This window comes from Aquarana catesbeiana, linkage group LG06 (assembly GCF_042186555.1).
Source record: "Aquarana catesbeiana isolate 2022-GZ linkage group LG06, ASM4218655v1, whole genome shotgun sequence".
NCBI lineage: Eukaryota > Metazoa > Chordata > Amphibia > Anura > Ranidae > Aquarana > Aquarana catesbeiana.
The window spans coordinates 3,308,889-3,329,964 of NC_133329.1; the positions used below are offsets into that span (position 1 = coordinate 3,308,889).

The following is a 21,076-nucleotide window of genomic DNA, read 5'->3' on the forward strand; positions in this document are numbered from 1 at the left end:
GATGACTGTGGAGGCCAATCACAGTGATCACATGATTGGAAAGCCTCCAGCATACAAACTCTTAAAGGGCCGGCGTGAGCAGCCAGTAAGGGGTTAAATTCCTTTTATATTGACAGTTGCCCCCATCTCATCCCCTCAGGAAGGCGAATGTCCCTTGAAGAAAAAAACAGCTTTCTGCTTCTTGTTGGTGATAACATGAAAACCTTTATTAGACATAACTTTTATACAGGCTACACAGATCACATGACTGAGCATTGGCCCCTCCTCCCCCCGATTGTACAGACAAGTCTCAGTATGAAAGGTGACCAGCACTTCATCTAGAAAGGTTGAAGACATGGATCTGGTCACAGCCCCGCCCCTGCCACCGCCCTTATTTCTCATCTGTGCGATTGGCCAATAAGAGCTGAGACAGGACAAGGGAAGCAATTATCAGGAAGATAGAGGTGGAGATCCCAGAGGCATTTGATCCAGAAGGCTTCTTCGACCCTAAAAAACACAACAATGATACATGAGGGAGGAGTTCGAGGGTTAGGTGGAGCAACACAGGGTACAAGTAAGGAGATGTTGTTTTTGGTTGAAGGCAAAAAGTTGGTGCTTTAGGATGGAGATTAGAAGGAGGTTTTTCAGGGTGAAGATGAGGAAGAGTCATGTTGGGGTGGAGTTATGGAAGGGTCATGTTGGGTAGAGGTATGGAAGGGTCATGTTGGGGTGGAGGTATGGAAGGGTAAATTTGGGGTGGAGGTAATGAAGGGTCATGTTGGGTAGAGGTATGGAAGAGTCATGTTGGGGTGGAGGTATGGAAGAGTCATGTTGGGGTGGAGGTATGGAAGGGTCATGTTGGGGTGGAGGTACGGAAGAGTCATGTTGGGGTGGAGGTACGGAAGGGTCATGTTGGGGTGGAGGTATGGAAGGGTCATGTTAGGGTGCAGGTATGGAAGGGTCATTTTGGGGTGGAGGTATGAAAGGGTCATGTTGGGGTGGAGGTATGGAATGGTCATGTTAGGGTGGAGGTATGGAAGGGTCATGTTAGGGTGCAGGTATGGAAGGGTCATTTTGGGGTGGAGGTATGAAAGGGTCATGTTGGGGTGGAGGTATGGAATGGTCATGTTAGGGTGGAGGCATGGAAGGGTCATGTTGTGGTGGAGTTATGGAAGGTTCATGTTGGGGTGGAGGTAATGAAAGGTCATGTTGGGGTGGAGGTATGGAAGGTCATGTTACGTTGGAGGTATGGAAGGGTCATGGTAGGGTGGAGTTATGGAAGGGTCATGTTGGGGTGGAGGTATGGAAGGGTCATGTTGGGGTGGAGGTATGAAAGGGTCATGTTGGGGTGGAGGTATGGAATGGTCGTGTTAGGGTGGAGGCATGGAAGGGTCATGTTGGGGTGGAGGTATGGAAGATTTATGTTGGGTTGGATGTATGGAAGGGTCTTGTTGGGGTGGAGGTATGGAAGGGTCCTGTTGGGGTGCAGGTATGGAAGGGTCATTTTGGGGTGAAGGTATGGAAGGGTCATGTTAGGGTGCAGGTATGGAAGGGTCATGTTAGAGTGGAGGTATGGAAGGGTCATGTTGGGGTGGAGGTATGGAAGGGTCATGTTAGAGTGGAGGTATGGAAGGGTCATGTTGGGGTTTGAGGTATGGAAGGGTCATGTTAGAGTGGAGGTATGGAAGGGTCATGTTGGTGTGGAGGTATGGAAGGGTCATGTTGGGGTGGAGGTATGGAAGGGTCATGTTGGGGTGGGAGGTATGGAAGGGTCATGTTAGAGTGGAGGTATGGAAGGGTCATGTTGGGGTGGAGGTATGGAAGGGTCATGTTGGGGTGGAGGTATGGAAGGGTCATGTTACAGTGGAGGTATGGAAGGGTCATGTTGGGGTGGGAGGTATGGAATGGTCATGTTAGGGTGGAGGTATGGAAGGGTCATGTTGGGGTAGAGGTGAGGAAGGGTTATGTCGGGGTGGAAGTGAGGAAAGGTCATGTTAGGGTGAAGATGAGGAAGAGTCATGTTGAGGTGGAGGTATTCAATGGTCATGTTGGGGTGGAGGTATGGAAGGGTCATGTTGGGGTGGAGGTATGGAATGGTCATGTTGGGGTGGAGGTATAGAATGGTCATGTTGGGGTGTAGGTATGGAAGGGTCATGTTAGGGTAGAGGTATGGAATGGTCATTTTGGGGTGGAGGTATGGAAGGGTCATGTTAGGGTAGAGGTATGGAAGGGTCATGTTAGGGTGGAGGTATGGAAGGGTCATGTTGGGGTGGAAGTATGGAAGGGTCATGTTGGGGTTGAGGTATGGAAGATTTATGTTGGAATGGAGGTATGGAAGGGTCATGTTGGGTTGGAGGTATGGAAGATTTATTTTGGGGTGGAGGTATGGAAGGGTCTTGTTGGGGTGGAGGTGAGGAAGGGTCATGTTAGGGTGGAGGTGAAAAAGGGTCATGTTAGGGTGGAGGTATGGAAGGGTCATGTTGGGGCGGGAAGTGAGGAATAGTCATGTTAGGGTGCAGGTATGGAAGGGTCATGTTATGGTGGAGGTATAGAAGTGTCATTTTGGGGTGAAGGCGAGGAATGGTCATGTTAGGGTGGAGGTATGGAAGGGTCATGTTGGGGTGGAGGTATGGAAGATTTATTTTGGAATGGAGGTATGGAGGGGTCATGTTGGGTTGGAGGTGTAGAAGATTTATGTTGGGGTGGAGGCATGGAAGGGTCATGTTGGGTGGAGGTGTGGAAGGGTCATGTTGGGGGTGGAGGTATGGAAAGGTCACCTTGGGGGTGGAGGTATGGAAAGGTCACATTGGGGGTGGAGGTATGGAAGGGTCACGGGGTTGAGGTGAGGAAGGGTCATGTTGGGGTGGAGGTATGGAAGATTTATGTTGGGGTGGAGGCATGGAACGGTCACGTTGGGTGGAGGTGTGGAAGGGTCACGTTGGGGGTGGAGGTATGGAAAGGTCACATTGGGGGTGGAGGTATGGAAGGGTCACGTTGGGGTTGAGGTGAGGAAGGGTCATGTTGGGGTGGAGGTATGGAAGATTTATGTTGGGGTGGAGGCATGGAAGGGTCACGTTGGGGTGGAGGCATGGAAGGGTCTTATTGGATGTGAGAAGAGGGTATTTTTGAGTGTAGATGGGGAAGGGATAATAGAGTGAGGCATTACCTGGACAGCAGAGGGTTGAAGTACAGAACGGCCCCAGAGATTCCTGGGCTTGCAGTGCATTCAGGTTGGAGGTGTCATTAAACCCTGTGGAGACAGATTGGTGGTAAGTGGACGGTGAACATGGTGGAAAGAGAGGAACGGTCATCTACAAAAAGAGCTCCCTGACTTGAATCAGTTCACTGATTGGATAAAGTGACAATTTATTATCTCTCAGACGGCACTCTGTCCAACATGGAGAATTGCACTGATTTTCCACTGCTGATTACTCGGCGATGGCAGTATGAAATAAGAAGACATTTCTGTATTGTTTCTTCATGTTCTCCATGTCTGATTTGATTTCCCAGAATTCCTTACATTGTCTGGCGTATTTAGGGGTTAATTCAGGCCACTCTCTGAAGCAGCAGGACAGGCAGTCTCCCTTTAGATGTCACCCCATGGGTGTTGCACGATTCATCAGAGATGTCACCTGTGTCTTCCATCCTTATCCCGAGTGACAGTTACAGAAGACAACAGAGGGGACATCAGAGATCTGAAACAGGCACAGGAGGCACCGGAGGTGACAACAGGTAGAGAAGACACCAGAGATGTGAAACATGAATTGGGGACACCAGAGAAGATTACAGGAAGAGGGAACACCAGACAGAGGGGACACTAGAGGGGACAACAGAGGAGACAAGAGACAGAGGGGCACCAGACCTGACAACAAGCATAGGGGACACCAGAGAAGATAATGGGAAGAGGGGAGAGCAGAGATCATAATAAGCAGAGGGGACAACATGAAGAGGGGACACCAGAGAAGATAATGGGAAGAGTGGACACCAGGCAGAGGTGTCACCAGAGAAGATAATGGGAAGAGTGGACACCAGAGAAGATAATGGGAAGAGTGGACACCAGTGGGGACACCAGGCAGAGGGGACACCAGAGAAGATAATGGGAAGAGTGAACACCAGAGGGGACACCAGGCAGAGGGGACACCAGAGGGGACACCAGGCAGAGGGAACACGAGAGAAGATAATGAGAAGAGTGGACACCAGGCAGAGGGGACACCAGAGAAGATAATGGGAAGAGTGGACACCAGAGGGGACACCAGGCAGAGGAGACACCAGAGAAGATAATAGGAAAAGGGGACACCAGTGGGGACACCGGGCAGAAGGGACATCAGAGAAGATAATAGGAAGAGGGGACACCAGTGGGGACACCGGGCAGAGGGGACACCAGAGTAGGCAACAGGAAAAGGGGACAACCAGAAAAGATAACAGGCAGAGGGGACAGCAGAGGAGATAATAGGAAGAGGGGACACCAGTGGGGACACCGGGCAGAGGGGACAACAGGAAGAGGGGACAACCAGAGGAGATAACAGGCAGAGGGGACAGCAGAGGAGATAATAGGAAGAGGGGACACCAGTGGGGACACTGGGCAGAGGGGACAACAGGAAAAGGGGACAACCAGAGGAGATAACAGGCAGAGGGGACACCAGAGGAGATAAAAGGCAGAAGGGACACCAGAGGAGATTAAAGGCAGAGGGGGCCCAGATGGGACAACCAGAGGAGATAACAGGCAGAGGGGACACCAGTGGAGATAACAGGCAGAAGGGACACCAGAGGAGATAACAGGCAGAGGGGACACCAGTGGAGATAAAAGGCAGAAGGGACACCAGAGGAGATAAAAGGCAGAGGGGACACCAGTGGAGATAAAAGGCAGAAGGGACACCAGAGGAGATAAAAGGCAGAGGGGACACCAGAGGAGATAACAGGCAGAAGGGACACCAGAGGAGATAACAGGCAGAAGGGACACCAGAGGAGATAAAAGGCAGAGGGGACACCAGAGGAGATAACAGGCAGAGGGGACAGCAGAGGAAATAATAGGAAGAGGGGACACCAGTAGGGACACTGGGCAGAGGGCACAACAGGAAAAGGGGACAACCAGAAGAGATAACAGGCAGAGGGGACACCAGAGGAGGTAAAAGGCAGAGGGGTCCCAGATGGGACAACCAGAAGAGATAACATTCAGAAGGGATACCAGAGGGGACAACAGAAGGGACAACAGGCAGAGGGACATCAGGCATAGGGGACACCAGAGGGGGAACAATCCAGAGGTGACAACAGGCACAATTGAAACCAGAGGGGACCCTGAGGGTAACATAGCTGGGGATGTCATATTGGATGCAATAACTTCTACTTACATTTCTGGGAAACAAAGTGAGGCAATTACTGGAGCATGGGGATGAGGAAACCTCTCTACAAATTGTATTGTTTTCAAGAGAACTCAGAATTTTAGGTAATGGGAAAATAATTCATACAATATTGTCAAAAGTATTGGGACACCTGCCAACTCAAAGGGCGGGGCCAACTCAATATTGAACCCTACGGACTAAGACTGGGATGTCATTAAAGTTCATGTGTGTGTAAAGGCAGGTGTCACAATACTTTTGACAATTTAGTTTATAATACATTAAGCATCTATTGATAAGTATAGGTTAGAGGGACTGATGTCCCCGAGGATTGTGACTTCCTGACGCTGTCACTCAGCACTCTGCCCATTGCAGATTAAATGCATTACGAATGTCATTGTGTCACCGGCAAATAAAGATGGCCGCCGCCCTCCACTCATCAAGAGAGGCGATTATCTCTCATTGTCAGGATAATCTCCAGATGAGACTTGTAAATCCAGACAGACATCAATGTGATCAAACATGTTGAAATGAGAGAAACAAATTCCACAATTGTCAGACAGGCTGATATGGAGAGAGAAGGGGGGAGGTTATATGACCCCTGGGGGTCTGGGTGTAAGTGTACTTCCCTAAAAAGCAGGTGGAGTGATGGAGATTTGGAGAGTGCTATAAGTGTGGATCTCTGGAAAGAGCTGGTAGAATGATGGAGGAATGCTCCACTGGACTGAGGAGGTAGAGTGGTGGAGATTTGGAGAGTGCTATAAGTGTGGATCTCTGGAAAGAGCTGGTAGAATGATGGAGGAATGCTCTACTGGATTGAAGAGGTAGAGTGGTGGAGGTCTGCAGAGTGCTATAAGTGTGGACCTCTGGAAAGAGCTGGTAGAATGATGGAGGAATGCTCCACTGGACTGAGGAGGTAGAGTGATGGAGGTCTGGAGAGTGCTATGAGTGTGGACCTCTGGAAAGAGCAGGTAGAATGATGAAGGAATGCTCCACTGGACTGAGGAGGTGGAGTGATGGAGGTCTGCAGAGTGCTCTAAGTGTGGACCTCTGGAAAGAGCTGGTAGAATGATGGAGGAATGCTCCTCTGGACTGAGGAGGTAGAGTGATGGAGGTCTGGAGAGTGCTATAGGTGTGGACCTCTGGAAAGAGCAGGTAGAATGATGAAGGAATGCTCCACTGGACTGAGGAGGTAAAGTGATGGAGGTCTGCAGAGTGCTATAAGTGTGGACCTCTGGAAAGAGCTGGTAGAATGATGGAGGAATGCTCCTCTGGACTGAGGAGGTAGAGTGATGGAGGTCTGGAGAGTGCTATAGGTGTGGACCTCTGGAAAGAGCAGGTAGAATGATGAAGGAATGCTCCACTGGACTGAGGAGGTTGGAGTGATGGAGGTCTGCAGAGTGCTATAAGTGTGGACCTCTGGAAAGAGCTGGTAGAATGATGGAGGAATGCTCCACTGGACTGAGGAGGTAGAGTGGTGGAGGTTTGGAGAGTGCTATAAGTGTGGATCTCTGGAAAGAGCAGATAGAATGATGGAGGAATGCTCCACTGGACTGAGGAGGTAGGGTGGTGGAGGTTTGGAAAGTGCTATAAGTGTGGATCGCTGGAAAGAGCTGATAGAATGATGGAGGAATGCTCCACTGGACTGAGGAGGTAGAGTGATGGAGGTCTGCAGAGTGTTATAGGTGTGGACTGCTGGAAAGAGCAGATAGAATGATGGAGGAATGCTCTACTGGACTGAAGAGATAGGGTGGTGGAGGTTTGGAGAGTGCTGTAAGTGTGGACCTCTGGAAAGAGCTGGTAGAATGATGGAGGAATGCTCCACTGGACTGAGGAGGTAGGGTGGTGGAGGTTTGGAGAGTGCTGTAAGTGTGGATCTCTGGAAAGAGCAGGTAGAATGATGGAGGAATGCTCCACTGGACTGAGAAGGTAGAGTGATGGAGGTTTGCAGAGTGTTATAAGTGTGGATCTCTGGAAAGAGCAGGTAGAATGATGGAGGAATGCTCCACTGGACTGAGGAGGTAGAGCGGTGGAGGTCTGCAGAGTGTTATAAGTGTGGACCTCTGGAAAGAGCTGGTAGAATGATGGAGGAATGCTCCACTGGACTGAGGAGGTAGAGTGGTGGAGGTCTGCAGAGTGCTATAAGTGTGGACCTCTGGAAAGAGCTGGTAGAATGATGGAGGAATGCTCCACTGGACTGAGGAGGTAGAGTGGTGGAGATTTGGAGAGTGCTATAAGTGTGGACCTCTGGAAAGAGCAGATAGAATGATGGAGGAATGCTCCACTGGACTGAGGAGGTAGAGTGATGGAGGTCTGCAGAGTGCTCTAAGTGTGGACCTCTGGAAAGAGTTGATAGAATGATGGAGGAATGCTCCACTGGACTGAGGAGGTAGAGTGATGGAGGTCTGGAGAGTGCTATAAGTGTGGACCTCTGGAAAGAGCAGGTAGAATGATGAAGGAATGCTTCACTGGACTGAGGAGGTAGAGTGATGGAGGTCTGCAGAGTGCTATAAGTGTGGACCTCTGGAAAGAGCTGGTAGAATGATGGAGGAATGCTCCACTGGACTGAGGAGGTAGAGTGGTGGAGGTTTGGAGAGTGCTATAAGTGTGGATCTCTGGAAAGAGCAGATAGAATGATGGAGGAATGCTCCACTGGACTGAGGAGGTAGGGTGGTGGAGGTTTGGAGAGTGCTATAAGTGTGGATCTCTGGAAAGAGCAGATAGAATGATGGAGGAATGCTCCACTGGACTGAGGAGGTAGGGTGGTGGAGGTTTGGAGAGTGCTATAAGTGTGGATCTCTGGAAAGAGCTGGTAGAATGATGGAGGAATGCTCCACTGGACTGAGGAGGTAGAGTGATGGAGGTCTGCAGAGTGTTATAGGTGTGGACTGCTGGAAAGAGCAGATAGAATGATGGAGGAATGCTCCACTGGACTGAAGAGATAGGGTGGTGGAGGTTTGGAGAGTGCTGTAAGTGTGGACCTCTGGAAAGAGCTGGTAGAATGATGGAGGAATGCTCCACTGGACTGAGGAGGTAGGGTGGTGGAGGTTTGGAGAGTGCTGTAAGTGTGGATCTCTGGAAAGAGCAGGTAGAATGATGGAGGAATGCTCCACTGGACTGAGGAGGAAGAGTGATGGAGGTCTGCAGAGTGTTATAAGTGTGGACCTCTGGAAAGAGCAGGTAGAATGATGGAGGAATGCTCCACTGGACTGAGGAGGTAGAGTGATGGAGGTCTGCATAGTGTTATAAGTGTGGACCTCTGGAAAGAGCAGGTAGAATGATGGAGGAATGCTCCACTGGACTGAGGAGGTAGAGTGATGGAGGTTTGGAGAGTGCTATAAGTGTGGACCTCTGGAAAGAGCAGGTAGAATGATGGAGGAATGCTCCACTGGACTGAGGAGGTAGAGTGATGGAGATTTGGAGAGTGCTATAAGTGTGGACCTCTGGAAAGAGCAGGTAGAATGATGGAGGAATGCTCCACTGGACTGAGGAGGTAGAGTGATGGAGGTTTGGAGAGTGCTATAAGTGTGGACCTCTGGAAAGAGCAGGTAGAATGATGAAGGAATGCTCCACTGGACTGAGGAGGAAGAGTGGTGGAGGTCTGCAGAGTGGCAGGGGTGGGCTACTTTGGAAAGAGCAGATGGAGTGTTGGAGATGTGCTTCACTGGATAGAGGTTGTAAAATGACAAAGGCCTCGAGAGTGCTATAAGAGAACAGCCCGCAGCAAAAGTAAAGAAGTAAATAAGCGCAGGGCTACATGAAATGGGACCCTGTAAGCTGGGTCAGTGAGGGTTAAAGATTCCTGCAGTTAACTTGGGCTCAGAGGGGATTGGTCAGAGCGGTGAGAGGGGGAGGCAGTGCAGAGGAGAGGTCAGAGGTGCAGACAAATGGGTAATATGTTTGCTGTGGTTGGTACTTTTGTTTTCTGTGTTTTGTTTTTCCTTTTGTGTTTTTTTCCTTTGCTCTTAGGAAGTGCGGTTGGGTCTTTGGAGGCATTTAGAAGTAAACTGATGGAATTAAAGGATTGGGACACATCCGAGGTATGGGTCCCCGGTGAATGCCAGTTATGTGGTTAACTGTGAGTGTATGGTGTATCTGCTGAAGGTGGTTTGTCCCCGAGTTGGTGCAATGCGACAGGGACCATAAAATGATTTAAGCAGATATAAGGTAAAGAGTGGATACGTAGTGCCTCCAAGGATCGGCAACCAAAACGTTTATGCTTTGTTTTTTGTTGATATTGTTAATTATTTTACTTTAATAAAGGGGCCGTTAAAAGGCCAGTTTTATGCCAACCTTTGGTGTCAGACTATTTGTAGTAGCAATAATAAGCGGCTACAATATGGGGATGAAAAATAGGTAGTGGGTTAAATATAGGACAGTATACATGGGGTTTACCTTTTCATGTGCTTTTCTGGAAAGAGAAGGTAGAGCGATGGAGATGCTCATCGCTGGATAGAGGGGGAGTAGACTGATTGGAACCTGGAGAGTGGCATAGATGCGCTCCTTTGAAGAATGCAGCGATGGAAGTGCATATTGTTGGATAGAGGGGGTAGAATGATAGAGGTCTGGAGGAGAGTGGTATAATCGTGCCCCTCTTCAATGAGCAGGTAGAGTGCTAACAGTATGCTTAACTAATGAAGCTCTGGAGAGTGGAGGAGGCACGCTCCTCTGGAAAGAGCAGGTAGAGTGATGACGTCTTCACTGCTAGACTAGGGAGCTAGAGTGATGGAGCTCTGGAGAGTGGAGGAGGCACACGCCTCTGGAAAGAGCAGGTAGAGTGAAGATGTCTTCTCTGCTAGACTAGGGAGGTAGAGTGATGGAGCTCTGGAGAGTGGAGGAGGCACGCTCCTCTGGAAAGAGCAGGTAGAGTGATGACGTCTTCACTGCTAGACTAGGGAGGTAGAGTGATGGAGCTCTGGAGAGTGGAGGAGGCACGCTCCTCTGGAAAGAGCAGGTAGAGTGATGACGTCTTCACTGCTAGACTAGGAAGGTAGAGTGATGGAGCTCTGGAGAGTGGAGGAGGCACACTCCTCTGGAAAGAGCAGGTAGAGTGATGACGTCTTCTCTGCTAGACAAGGGAGGTAGAGTGATGGAGCTCTGGAGAGTGGAGGAGGCACACTCCTCTGGAAAGAGCAGGTAGAGTGATGACGTCTTCACTGCTAGACTAGGAAGGTAGAGTGATGGAGCTCTGGAGAGTGGAGGAGGCACACGCCTCTGGAAAGAGCAGGTAGAGTGAAGATGTCTTCTCTGCTAGACTAGGGAGGTAGAGTGATGGAGCTCTGGAGAGTGGAGGAGGCACACTCCTCTGGAAAGAGCAGGTAGAGTGATGACGTCTTCACTGCTAGACTAGGGAGGTAGAGTGATGGAGCTCTGGAGAGTGGAGGAGGCACGCTCCTCTGGAAAGAGCAGGTAGAGTGATGACGTCTTCACTGCTAGACTAGGGAGGTAGAGTGATGGAGCTCTGGAGAGTGGAGGAGGCACGCTCCTCTGGAAAGAGCAGGTAGAGTGATGACGTCTTCACTGCTAGACTAGGAAGGTAGAGTGATGGAGCTCTGGAGAGTGGAGGAGGCACACTCCTCTGGAAAGAGCAGGTAGAGTGATGACGTCTTCTCTGCTAGACAAGGGAGGTAGAGTGATGGAGCTCTGGAGAGTGGAGGAGGCACACTCCTCTGGAAAGAGCAGGTAGAGTGATGACATCTTCACTGCTAGACTAGGGAGGTAGAGCGATGGAGCTCTGGCGAGTGGAGGAGGCACACTCCTCTGGAAAGAGCAGATAGAGTGAAGACGTCTTCTCTGCTGGACAAGGGAGGTAGAGTGATGGAGCTCTGGTGAGTGGAGGAGGCACGCTCCTCTGGAAAGAGCAGGTAGAGTGATGACGTCTTCTCTGCTAGACAAGGGAGGTAGAGTGATGGAGCTCTGGAGAGTGGAGGAGGCACACTCCTCTGGAAAGAGCAGGTAGAGTGATGACATCTTCACTGCTAGACTAGGGAGGTAGAGCGATGGAGCTCTGGCGAGTGGAGGAGGCACACTCCTCTGGAAAGAGCAGATAGAGTGAAGACGTCTTCTCTGCTGGACAAGGGAGGTAGAGTGATGGAGCTCTGGCGAGTAGAGGAGGCACGCTCCTCTGGAAAGAGCAGGTAGAGTAATGACGTCTTCACTGCTAGACAAGGGAGGTAGAGTGATGGAGCTCTGGCGAGTGGAGGAGGTACGCTCCTCTGGAAAGAGCAGGTAGAGTGAAGACGTCTTCTCTGTTGGACAAGGGAGATAGAGTGATGGAGCTCTGGTGAGTGGAGGAGGCGCATTTAGATGGAAAGAGTGGTAAAGTGGTATAGAAGTGCTAGGAGATCTGCTGAATATGCTCTGGCGAGTGGGGGAGGTGCGCTCCTCTTAAAAGAATGGTAAAGTGCTATATAATTTCTAGTGAATCTGCTGATGAAGCTCTGGAGAGTGGAGGAGGCACACTTCTCTGGAAAGAGTAGGTAGAGTGATAACATCTTCTCTGCTGGACAATGAGGTAGAATGATGGAACTTTGAAGAGGCGTGCTTCTCTGGAAAGAGTAGTAAAGTGGTATAGAAATGTTAGGAGATCCGCTGATGAAGCTCTGTAAAGTGGAGAAGGGATGCTCCTCTGAAAAGTGCAGGGAGAGTGGTATAAGAATTCTGGGAGATGGTATGGCTGGTCAGTTGTGCTGAAGTGACTTAGCTTGAGCAAGCACCTAGCCTTAGGAACAGGGAAAGAACGTTGTCTGGAAAACTGTGTTAATTTTTCAGGATCAGCAGGAACAGATGCCTTGTGTAAGCAAAGAACAGATATAGCTATATGTAATGATGTGAGAAAGTTCCATAGGAAACATCACCCTATTTCCCACCATAACATGACTGGTAGAAAGCATCCCCCAAGAACCAAAAGGGGAACCTTTTGTTGAAGTGTGAAGGTCATTCTACAGAGGCAGTCAAGTAACATTGCTTTACTGATGGCAAGAGATGACTTAGACCTTCTATGAGAGCCCAGGATGGAGTTCCCCTATCCAGAGGGAGTACAGGATGTTGTTCCTCTAGGGAGATCCAGGGACTGGGGAAGAATGTGAGGGACTCTGGCTCAATGGACTATTATACAGCAAAAAAGAGCATTAACCAGCTATGAGTAACCTTGAAACGAGCAGCTGATCTTATAATGGAGATTTTCTGTGGTTCTACAGTATATATGACAAGTCTCTTCTGTAAAATTCTTAAGCATGCAGATGAGTGGTCTCCATTACCCCCAGATAATTTAATGAAGAATCTGTGGAGATGCAGTGAAGGAAATGCCGGAAGGCGAGGCATTGGGTGTGATATGAAGAGGCTGCATGAGTGAATCCTACCTAGAAGAGGGAATGATGTCCCCAGGGTTCTAGGCCCTGGAAAAAAGTGAGAGAAGATTGGACTGCAGGAGAAGAATATGTGAACCCTCCTGGGAGAAGGTGTAAGTCAGTCCCCAGGGGAAAGGCTGGTCCTTGTCCACAGAGAGATGGGGCTTAGTCTCCCTCTCAGGGATGGTACTGTGGACAGTGTAGCTTGGAGGCCCTGGCTGAATGTGTGGCCCTGGAAGCTCCCAGTTTATGCATATGGGTCTAAATTAGGGAGATGGGTGTTGGTTCCCCTTAACTTCATCTATGACCCCACTGGACTGACATTGAAGGTCTTCTTTTGTAATCATGGCTTACATGCTGCATGTGCAGATATAATTACACATATAAGGAGAATTAAGGTTTCTAAAACAAGAATACACCCAATAATTTAGACCACAATGTAAAGACTTGTTTACTTCCCCTTTATAGGAATTGAAGTGAAGGAGTTGCTGAACTTCTCTTTGTTAAGATCTTCTGTTACATGAAATTTAACTCCTTGCAGTTCTAAGCTGAATGCCTGCTGAGATAAATGCTGGGAACACAAGACAATCTTTTTTTATATTCTTAAAAAAAAAAAAGATATGTGGCCAATCCGAGTAACAATCCACCGCATACCTCAAGGACAGGGTAGGGATGGGTCCTTCCCTAGGGGTTGTGCCTGGTATTTTCAGGGTATACCCTTTACCTCCACCTGAGATAATAAGATTCATGATTGTCCATTCATTGGGTCTGCTGAGATCATAATATTTCCATTTCTATGGACTGTGTCCAGTATTACCTGTGTACACCCTGAGCCAAGAGAGAGAGTTTCAGGAGATAGTGTAAGCAGAGAGAGAGTCTGAAGAGAGAGTAATGAGAGAGCCAGGAGAGAGAGAGAGAGTTTCAGGAGAGAGAGTCAGGAGAGAGACAGGAGAGTCAAGAGAGAGGCAGGAGAGAGCTAGGAGAGTCAGGAGAGAGAGCCTAGAGAGAGAGTCAGGAGAGATCCAGGAGAGTCGAAAGAGAGAGAGTCAGGAGAGAGAGAGAGTGTCAAGAGAGAGAGAGTCAGGAGAGAGAGAGTCAGGAGAGAGAGAGTCAAGAGAGAGAGAGAGAGTCAGGAGAGAGATGCAGGAAAGAGCAAGTAGAGTCGAGAGAGAGAGAGAGAGAGCCTGCAGATAGAGTTGAGAGATAGAGCCAGGGGAAAGAGCCAGGATAGACAGCCTGGAGAAAGCCAGGAGAGAGAGAGAGCCAGGAGAGAAAGTAGAGAGAGAGAGGCAGGAGAGAAAGCAGAGAGAGAGAGGCAGGAGAGAAAGCAGAGAGAGAGAGGCAGGAGAGAAAGAACCAGGAGAGAGAGCCAGGAGGAAGAGTGTCAGGAGAGAGAGAGACAGGAGAGAGCCAAGAGAGCGATCCAGGAGAGACACCCGGGAGAGACAGGAGAGATAAGGAGAGAGAGTAAGGACAGACAGCAAGGAGACATGAGAGAGAGTCAGGAGAAACAGAAGAGAGAAACAAAAGAGAGCCAGGAGAGTCAAGAGAGAGAGAGATGGGAGAGAGAAAAACGGGAAAAAGAGAGAGCCAGGAGAGAGAGAGAGAGAGTCAGGAGAGAGTCAGGAGAGAGCCAGGAGAGTCAGGAGAGAGAGCCTGGAGAAAGAGCCAGGAGAGAGAGTCAGGAGAGTGAGAGCCAGGAGAGAGAACCAGGAGAGTCAGGAGAGAGAGCCTGGAGAGAGAGTCAGGAGCGATAGTGACAGGAGAGAGAGCCAGGAGAGAGTCAGGAAGGAAAGCCAAGAGAGAGACAGAAGGGAGAGCCAAGAGAGAGAGCCTGGAGAAAAAGTCACGAGAGAGAGAGACAAGAGCGTCACGAGAGAGAGCCAAGAGAGTCAGGAGAGAGAGCCAGGAGAGAGTCTGGAGAGAGCCAGGAGAGAGAGAGAATCAGAAGAGAGAGAGCCAGAAGAGAAACAGGAGAAAGAGCTTGGAGAGAGTCAGAGGAGAGAGTTAGGAGAGAGAGCCAGGAGAGAGGCCTGGAGAGAGAAAGAGACAGGAGAGAGAGCCTGGAGAGAGAATCAGGAGAGAGAGAGAGAGAGAGAGAGAGACAAAGGATAGACTGGAGAGTCAGGAGAGGGAGCCAAGAGAGAGAAAATCAAGAGGGGAGAACTAGGAGAGAGTGGAGAGAGAGCCAAGAGGAAGAGACAGGAGAGAGTGAGAGAGAAGAGAGGGGAGAGAGAGTCAGGAGAAAGAGCCAGGAAAGAAAGGAGACAGAGAGTCAGGTAAGAGAGTCAAGAGAGAAAGCCAAGAGAGAGAAAAAGATAGTCAAGGCTGAGAGAGCCAGGAGACAGATTCAGGAGAGACTGGGGAGAGAGCAAGGAGAGAGCCAGGAGATATACGAGAGGGATCCATAAGATATCGGAGAAAGAGCCAAGAGAGAGAGACAAAAGAAAGAGAGCCAGGAGAGAGAATCCAGATAGGAGAGTAAGGAGAGAGACCAGGAGATATACAGTAAGATAAAGAGAGAGCCATAAAAAAGAGCCAAGATAGAGAGTCAGGGGAGACAGAAGAGAGAGCGTCAGGAGGGACAGACATTTTTGAATATTTCGTTTTTTTAGTTTGACCAAGACAATCTGGATGAATGAGTTTACCGATGACAAAAAATTGCACCCGTAGACAAGAGTCCTCTTCCGTGGTCTGAGGTAAGACTGTCACCTTCCAGAGAGGAACGCCCAGAGCTGCGGACACCGCGCCCCGCAGGGCTGACCTGAAAGGAAATGTCTTACAATCAGTCTGAGGCAATGACAAGAATCACACTAAAGGAACCCTGGAGATACTGTTCAACTTTTGGGGGGATTCTGGAAATTTTGAATCATGGCTTTGACCAGCCTCATAAAAGCTTAACCAGTTCATGACTAGAACAGGGTTCAGTCACAAGACCTTCTTCTGAAGGTCACTTTAATATTATAATATTTTTTGTTTTTTTAATTACCACTTTATCAGTATGAAATCTACACTCTTGATTTGGAACACTTGTCCTGTATCCATCACCATTGCATTGGATTCCATCATGTAATGTATACAATTGTTTGTGCTGACATCTAGTGGTAACCCACTGTAACTACAATTTCTTTATTGTATTCCTGAAGTGGTACAATCCAGTTGACCTGTGTGTTTGGGTTAGTTGGTTTAGTCTATAGATAGACCCTCTCCCTTCTTCTCCATGTTTCTTCAGTTAGTTACCAGCCTTCACGGTGGGAACAAGGCTTAGAAGATCATTGTCTCTTTGATTTGATGGGTGAGAGTAAGAGAGTAGGGAGAGTCAGAATGGAGCAAGACGAATCAGGTGAGATCCATTCATATATTGTACATCCACATCCATGTAAAACTACATTGGATTAAACTGCCATGTCTTTTTGGAGAGTTAAGCTGTCTGTGGAGAGTGCTTATTCAGCAGTTGACCATACTGGCTGGATGGACCAAGGCCTAAGGGAGGTATGTCAACGAATAAAGTGGTGTTTGAAACAGAACAATGCTCATAACAATTACATAAAACCAAATGAATCAAAATACATGGAACACCAGCAATTTTCCTCCCAAATGACTCTTTTTTTTCAGAGCCCCAAAAAACTCCACTATTCAAAATATCTGGAAATCTGGGGTGTAAAACTACTATTCAAGGTGGTCTTCCAGCACCGTGACTTAATATTATCAAATTATGAAATTATGGTTCCTTTCCCGGGTCTTTCCAGATGTTTATATTCTCTAGTGGTGATAATGAAGTCTCTCCAATTCCAACATTTTCCGAAATATTCAAATTTTTGCTGAAATTTCATTTATTAAACCCCCGGTGCCTGGCTCTTACCCAGTGACATTGGCCTTGTGTCTGCGGCTCACTCAGAACTTTTCATTTCTACACCTGCTTACCCCTCTTATGTATTCTCTATATAGTTCCTGAATCATTGGGGGCCACTTGAGGTCACCCACATGTTGATAACCAGCTGATATCTTCACGCAGAAAGACCAATTGCCCACTGCCTTTTGGATTGGTCGCCAAATACTTTTGCGGCCATTTCTTAAAAAAAATACTTGAGAAATAAATGTGGGGTGAGATGTTGAGCACAGTGACCAATCAGGTGTCATCTGCTATCCTCTATGAACCCAGGTAAAGGAATGTGATTGGTCACAGTGGGCAGTGACTTGCTCTTATTACTGTGGGGTTTTTTTTAGGTAATATCCATGTGTTTGTCATCAACAATTCCCAACTACTGTCCTGTTTTTTTCTCTTGGGGAAAATTTGTGGACCATCATGACAGTTGATTGCCATACTTACCAACATTTCAGTCCCGGAACACAGAACACAGGTAACCCCAATCACAGTCTGATTAAGGCACGCCCAGTGACCAGTGGTCCAACCCAGACCATAGCCTTAGAGGAGTGGGCCTGCCCATACTTCACCCACGCCTTTCCCCAGCCTGGACCAGCTTTGTGACAGGTCACAGAAGTTCAGAACGAAGTGTACTCCTGTTATCCACAGGAGAAGTACAGACAAACAAGCTTAGCCTGTACTTCTTCTTTAAATAAAAGTCTCACTGTGATCCCAGTTCACGGTGCGGCACACGGAATTATCAGGATTAGGTCCAAGATGTGAGACTGTCCCAGCAAATCTGGGACAATTAACATTTATGGATTATTGCAGGTTCAGGAGGAATGGCTGAGACCTCTAAAGAGAATGTCCTTGTTGGGTACCATATCATTCACCTCTCTGTCTCAGGAAGATACAAATAACCAATCTATTGGAACACCGGGCAATGTTACTGGTTGCAGATCTCTTTTTTGTTTACAAGATGGTCAGCTATGCACTATTTAATTATGGCTGGCTTTACACAGGAGCAGTCTGGAAGATGTAGAAGAGTTGAACCATAACCATCCCTGGGCTGTAACTACAATGCCCATCGACACCTGAGAGCAGGAGGGGGTCAGATATAAGGAAAACCCCCGGAAAAAGTTGGGGCAGATGTGGGAGATGTGGAAGAGGATTTGAACCATAACCATCCCTGGGCTATAACTACAATGACCATGGACACCTGAGAGGAGGAGGAGTCAGATATAGGAAAAAGCCTGGGAAAAAGTCGGGGCAGATGTGGAAGAGTATTCGAACCATAACTATCCCTGGGCTATAACTACAATACCCATGGACACCTGAGAGCAGGAGGGGTCAGAAATAAAGAAAAGCCAGGAAAGAGTTGGAGCAGATGTAGGAGATGTGGAAGAAGATTCAAACTAAAACCATTCCTGGGCCATAACTACAATGCCCATGGACGCCTGAGAGCTAGGGGTCAGATATAAGGAAAAGCCCAGGAAAAAGTCGGGGCAGATGTGGAAGAGGATACAAACCATAACCATCCCTGGGCCATAACTACAATGCCCATGGACGCCTGAGAGCAGGAGGAATGAATCAGATATAGGGAAAAGCCCTGGAAAGAGTCGGGGCAGATGTGAGAGATGTGGAAGAGGATTTGAACCGTAACTATCCCTGGGCCGTAACTACAATGCCCATGGACACAGGAGAGCAGGAGGAGTCAGATATAAGGAAAAGCCTGGGAAAAAGTCGGGGCAGATGTGGGAGATGTGGAAGAGGATACGAACCATAACTATCCCTGGGCTGTAACTACAATACCTATGGACGCCTGAGAGATGGAGGGGTCAGCTATAAGGAAAAGCCCAGGAAAAGTCAGAGCAGATGTAGGAGATGTGGAAGAGGATTTGAACCATAACCATTCCTGGGCCATAACTACAATGCCCATGGATACCTGAGAGCTAGGGGTCAGATATAAGGAAAAGCCCAGGAAAAAGTCGGGGCAGATGTGGAAGAGGATACAAACCATAACCATCCCTGGGCCATAACTACAATGCCCATGGACGCCTGAGAGCAGGAGGAATGAATCAGATATAGGGCCGTAACTACAATGCCCATGGACACAGGAGAGCAGGAGGAGTCAGATATAAGGAAAAGCCTGGGAAAAAGTCGGGGCAGATGTGGGAGATGTGGAAGAGGATACGAACCATAACTATCCCTGGGCTGTAACTAGGGATTTACAGACCCGGATCCATTACTAAGTTTCATTCACTTGTTGCATTTCATAATCAGAGACCCATTACTCCTGCTGCCTCACAAATCACCAAGAGCCCTATATAGCCAAAAAGTCTGTTCTGTATTCCAGAGTGCTGACTTTGTTCTTGAAATTCATATCTAACTGCTACTGCCTTATAACGTCCTAGCCCCTCTCCCTGCCCCAGCTGCTGCATCTGGGCTTGCCCCTTTCTTTGTACATATTACTTCAAGGAGTTTGTTCTTTTACTAAGCCCAACATTCATAATATACTGCTGCTATTCCCTACCTGTTGACTTATACCCATCACCTTGCGCACCAACGGTTTTAAAGGGCCCCAACTTCACCATAATACAGACTGTTTGTATACAATTCTTGTGTGTCTGCTGGGGGGGCTCACAGACAAGGTATTCCGGTGGTGTCAGCGAGGGTGAGGCCTTACACAGGGCTAGACGAGAGCAGAGAACCCCAAATTACCAGCGGCTCATGCGAAGGTAGCACTACACTATGACAGCATGTTACACTCATGGTTCATCCAGACTCACCTATCGAAAGGTGTGACTTTTTGGAATTTGAGGGACGTGATGGAGACATCGGGGAGGAGCATCGAGGACAGTTCCAGGGAGTCCCAGCTCAGTGCCAAAGTCCTGCTGACAACTGATACAACATGGGGAACGGGTTACACAGTGCTGTATAAGAATAATACATTTCTGCCAGTATATGGGCTGCTCACTCTTGTATGAATCTGAGAAATGTTCGATGGATAACCATCATACAAACAGGATGAACAAATATACAGATCTGATGAAAAAATCTATACATACAGTGGGGAAAATACCGATCGTCTCCCCTGCAGATTGTGTAAGTTTTTCCCACTTACATAGAAATGAAGGGTCTATCATTTTTATCATAGGTGTATTTTATATGATAGAGACAGAATATCAACCAAAAAAACCAGAAAAATCATACAATACAAATGTTATAAATGGAGCTGAAGTTCAGTGAGTAAAATAAGTATTTGATCCTTAAGAAAAACATGACTTAGTAGTTGGTGGAGAAACCCTTGTTGGCGATCACAGAGGTCAGACGTTTCTTGTAGTTGGTGATCAGGTTTGCTCACATCTCAGGAGGGATTTTGGTCCTCTCTTCTTTACAGATCTTCTCCAAATCCTTAAGGTTTCTTGGCAACTCGAAGTTTCACCTCCCTCCATACATTTTCTATAGGATTAAGGTCTGGAGACTGGCTAGGCCACTGAATGACCTTAATGTGCTTCTTCTTGGGCCACTCCTTTGTTGCCTTGGCGGTGTGTTTTGGATCATTGTCATGCTGGAAGACCCATCCATGACCCATCTTCTGTGTTCGGCCTGAGGGAAGTATGTGCTCATCCAAAGGCAAAGTTGGCCTGTACCTTTAGCAGAGAAACAGCCCCAAAGCACAATGTTTCCACCTCCGTGCTCGACTGTAGGGATGGTGTTCTTAGGGTCATATTCAGAGTTTTTCTTCCTCCAAAAACAGTGAGCCCCCTCCTCAAGAAGACACATGTACAGGTCCATCTGAGGTCTGCCAATGAACATCTAAATGATTCAGAGAAGGATTGGGGAGAAAGTGCTGTGGTCAGATGAGACCAAAATTAAGTTCTTTGACATTAACTCAACTTGCCAGGTTTGGAGAAAGAAAAATTCTGACTATGACCCTAACAACACCATCCCTACAGTCACACACGGAGGTGGAAACATGATGCTTTGGGGCTATTGCTCTGCTAAAGGTACAGACCGACTTTGCCGCATTGAGGGCCCAATGGACGGGGCCATATATTGTAAAATCTTGGATGAGAACCTTCTCCCCTCAGCCAGAACACTGAAGATGGGTCATGGATGGGTCTTCCAGCATGACAATGACCCAAAACATACTGCCAAGGCAACAAAGGAGTGGCTCAAGAAGAACCACATTAAAGTTATTGAGTGGCCTAGCCGGTCTCCAGACCTTAATCCTATAGAAAATGTATGGAGGGAGCTGAAACTTCAAGTTGCCAAGCGACAGCCAAGAAACTTCATGGATTTAGAGAAGATCTGTAAAGAAGAGTGAAGCAAAATCCCTCCTGAGATGTGTGCAAACCTGGTCACCAACTACAAGAAACGTCTGACCTCTGTGATCACCAACAAGGTGTTTTGCTTGGGGATCAAATATTTATTTTATTTACTGAACTGCAGCTTCATTTATAACATTTGTATTGTGTGATTTTTCTGAATTTTTGGTTGATATTCTGTCTCTATTATATAAAATACACCTATAATGAAAATTA

The 21,076-nt window shown here is 48.0% G+C and overlaps 1 protein-coding gene across 3 annotated transcripts in view; it reads right to left on the reverse strand.

Annotated features, from left to right (window-relative positions):
• Nucleotides 1–206: 206 nt before the first annotated feature.
• The window catches only part of LOC141148139 (uncharacterized), a 77,046-nt gene continuing 56,176 nt past the window's right edge, over nucleotides 207–21,076 (reverse strand). For 2 of the 3 annotated variants that reach the window (XM_073635324.1, XM_073635325.1), the window contains exons 7-10: nucleotides 19,319–19,430; nucleotides 15,313–15,428; nucleotides 3,146–3,229; nucleotides 208–486 (exon numbers count right to left, since the gene is read on the reverse strand). In XM_073635324.1, coding sequence (XP_073491425.1) covers nucleotides 371–486; nucleotides 3,146–3,229; nucleotides 15,313–15,428; nucleotides 19,319–19,430 — 428 coding nt within the window. In that variant the 3' untranslated portion in view covers nucleotides 208–370. Of the gene's footprint in view, nucleotides 487–3,145; nucleotides 3,230–15,312; nucleotides 15,429–19,318; nucleotides 19,431–21,076 lie in introns of all 3 variants that reach the window. The other variant, XM_073635323.1, reaches the window with a different exon arrangement.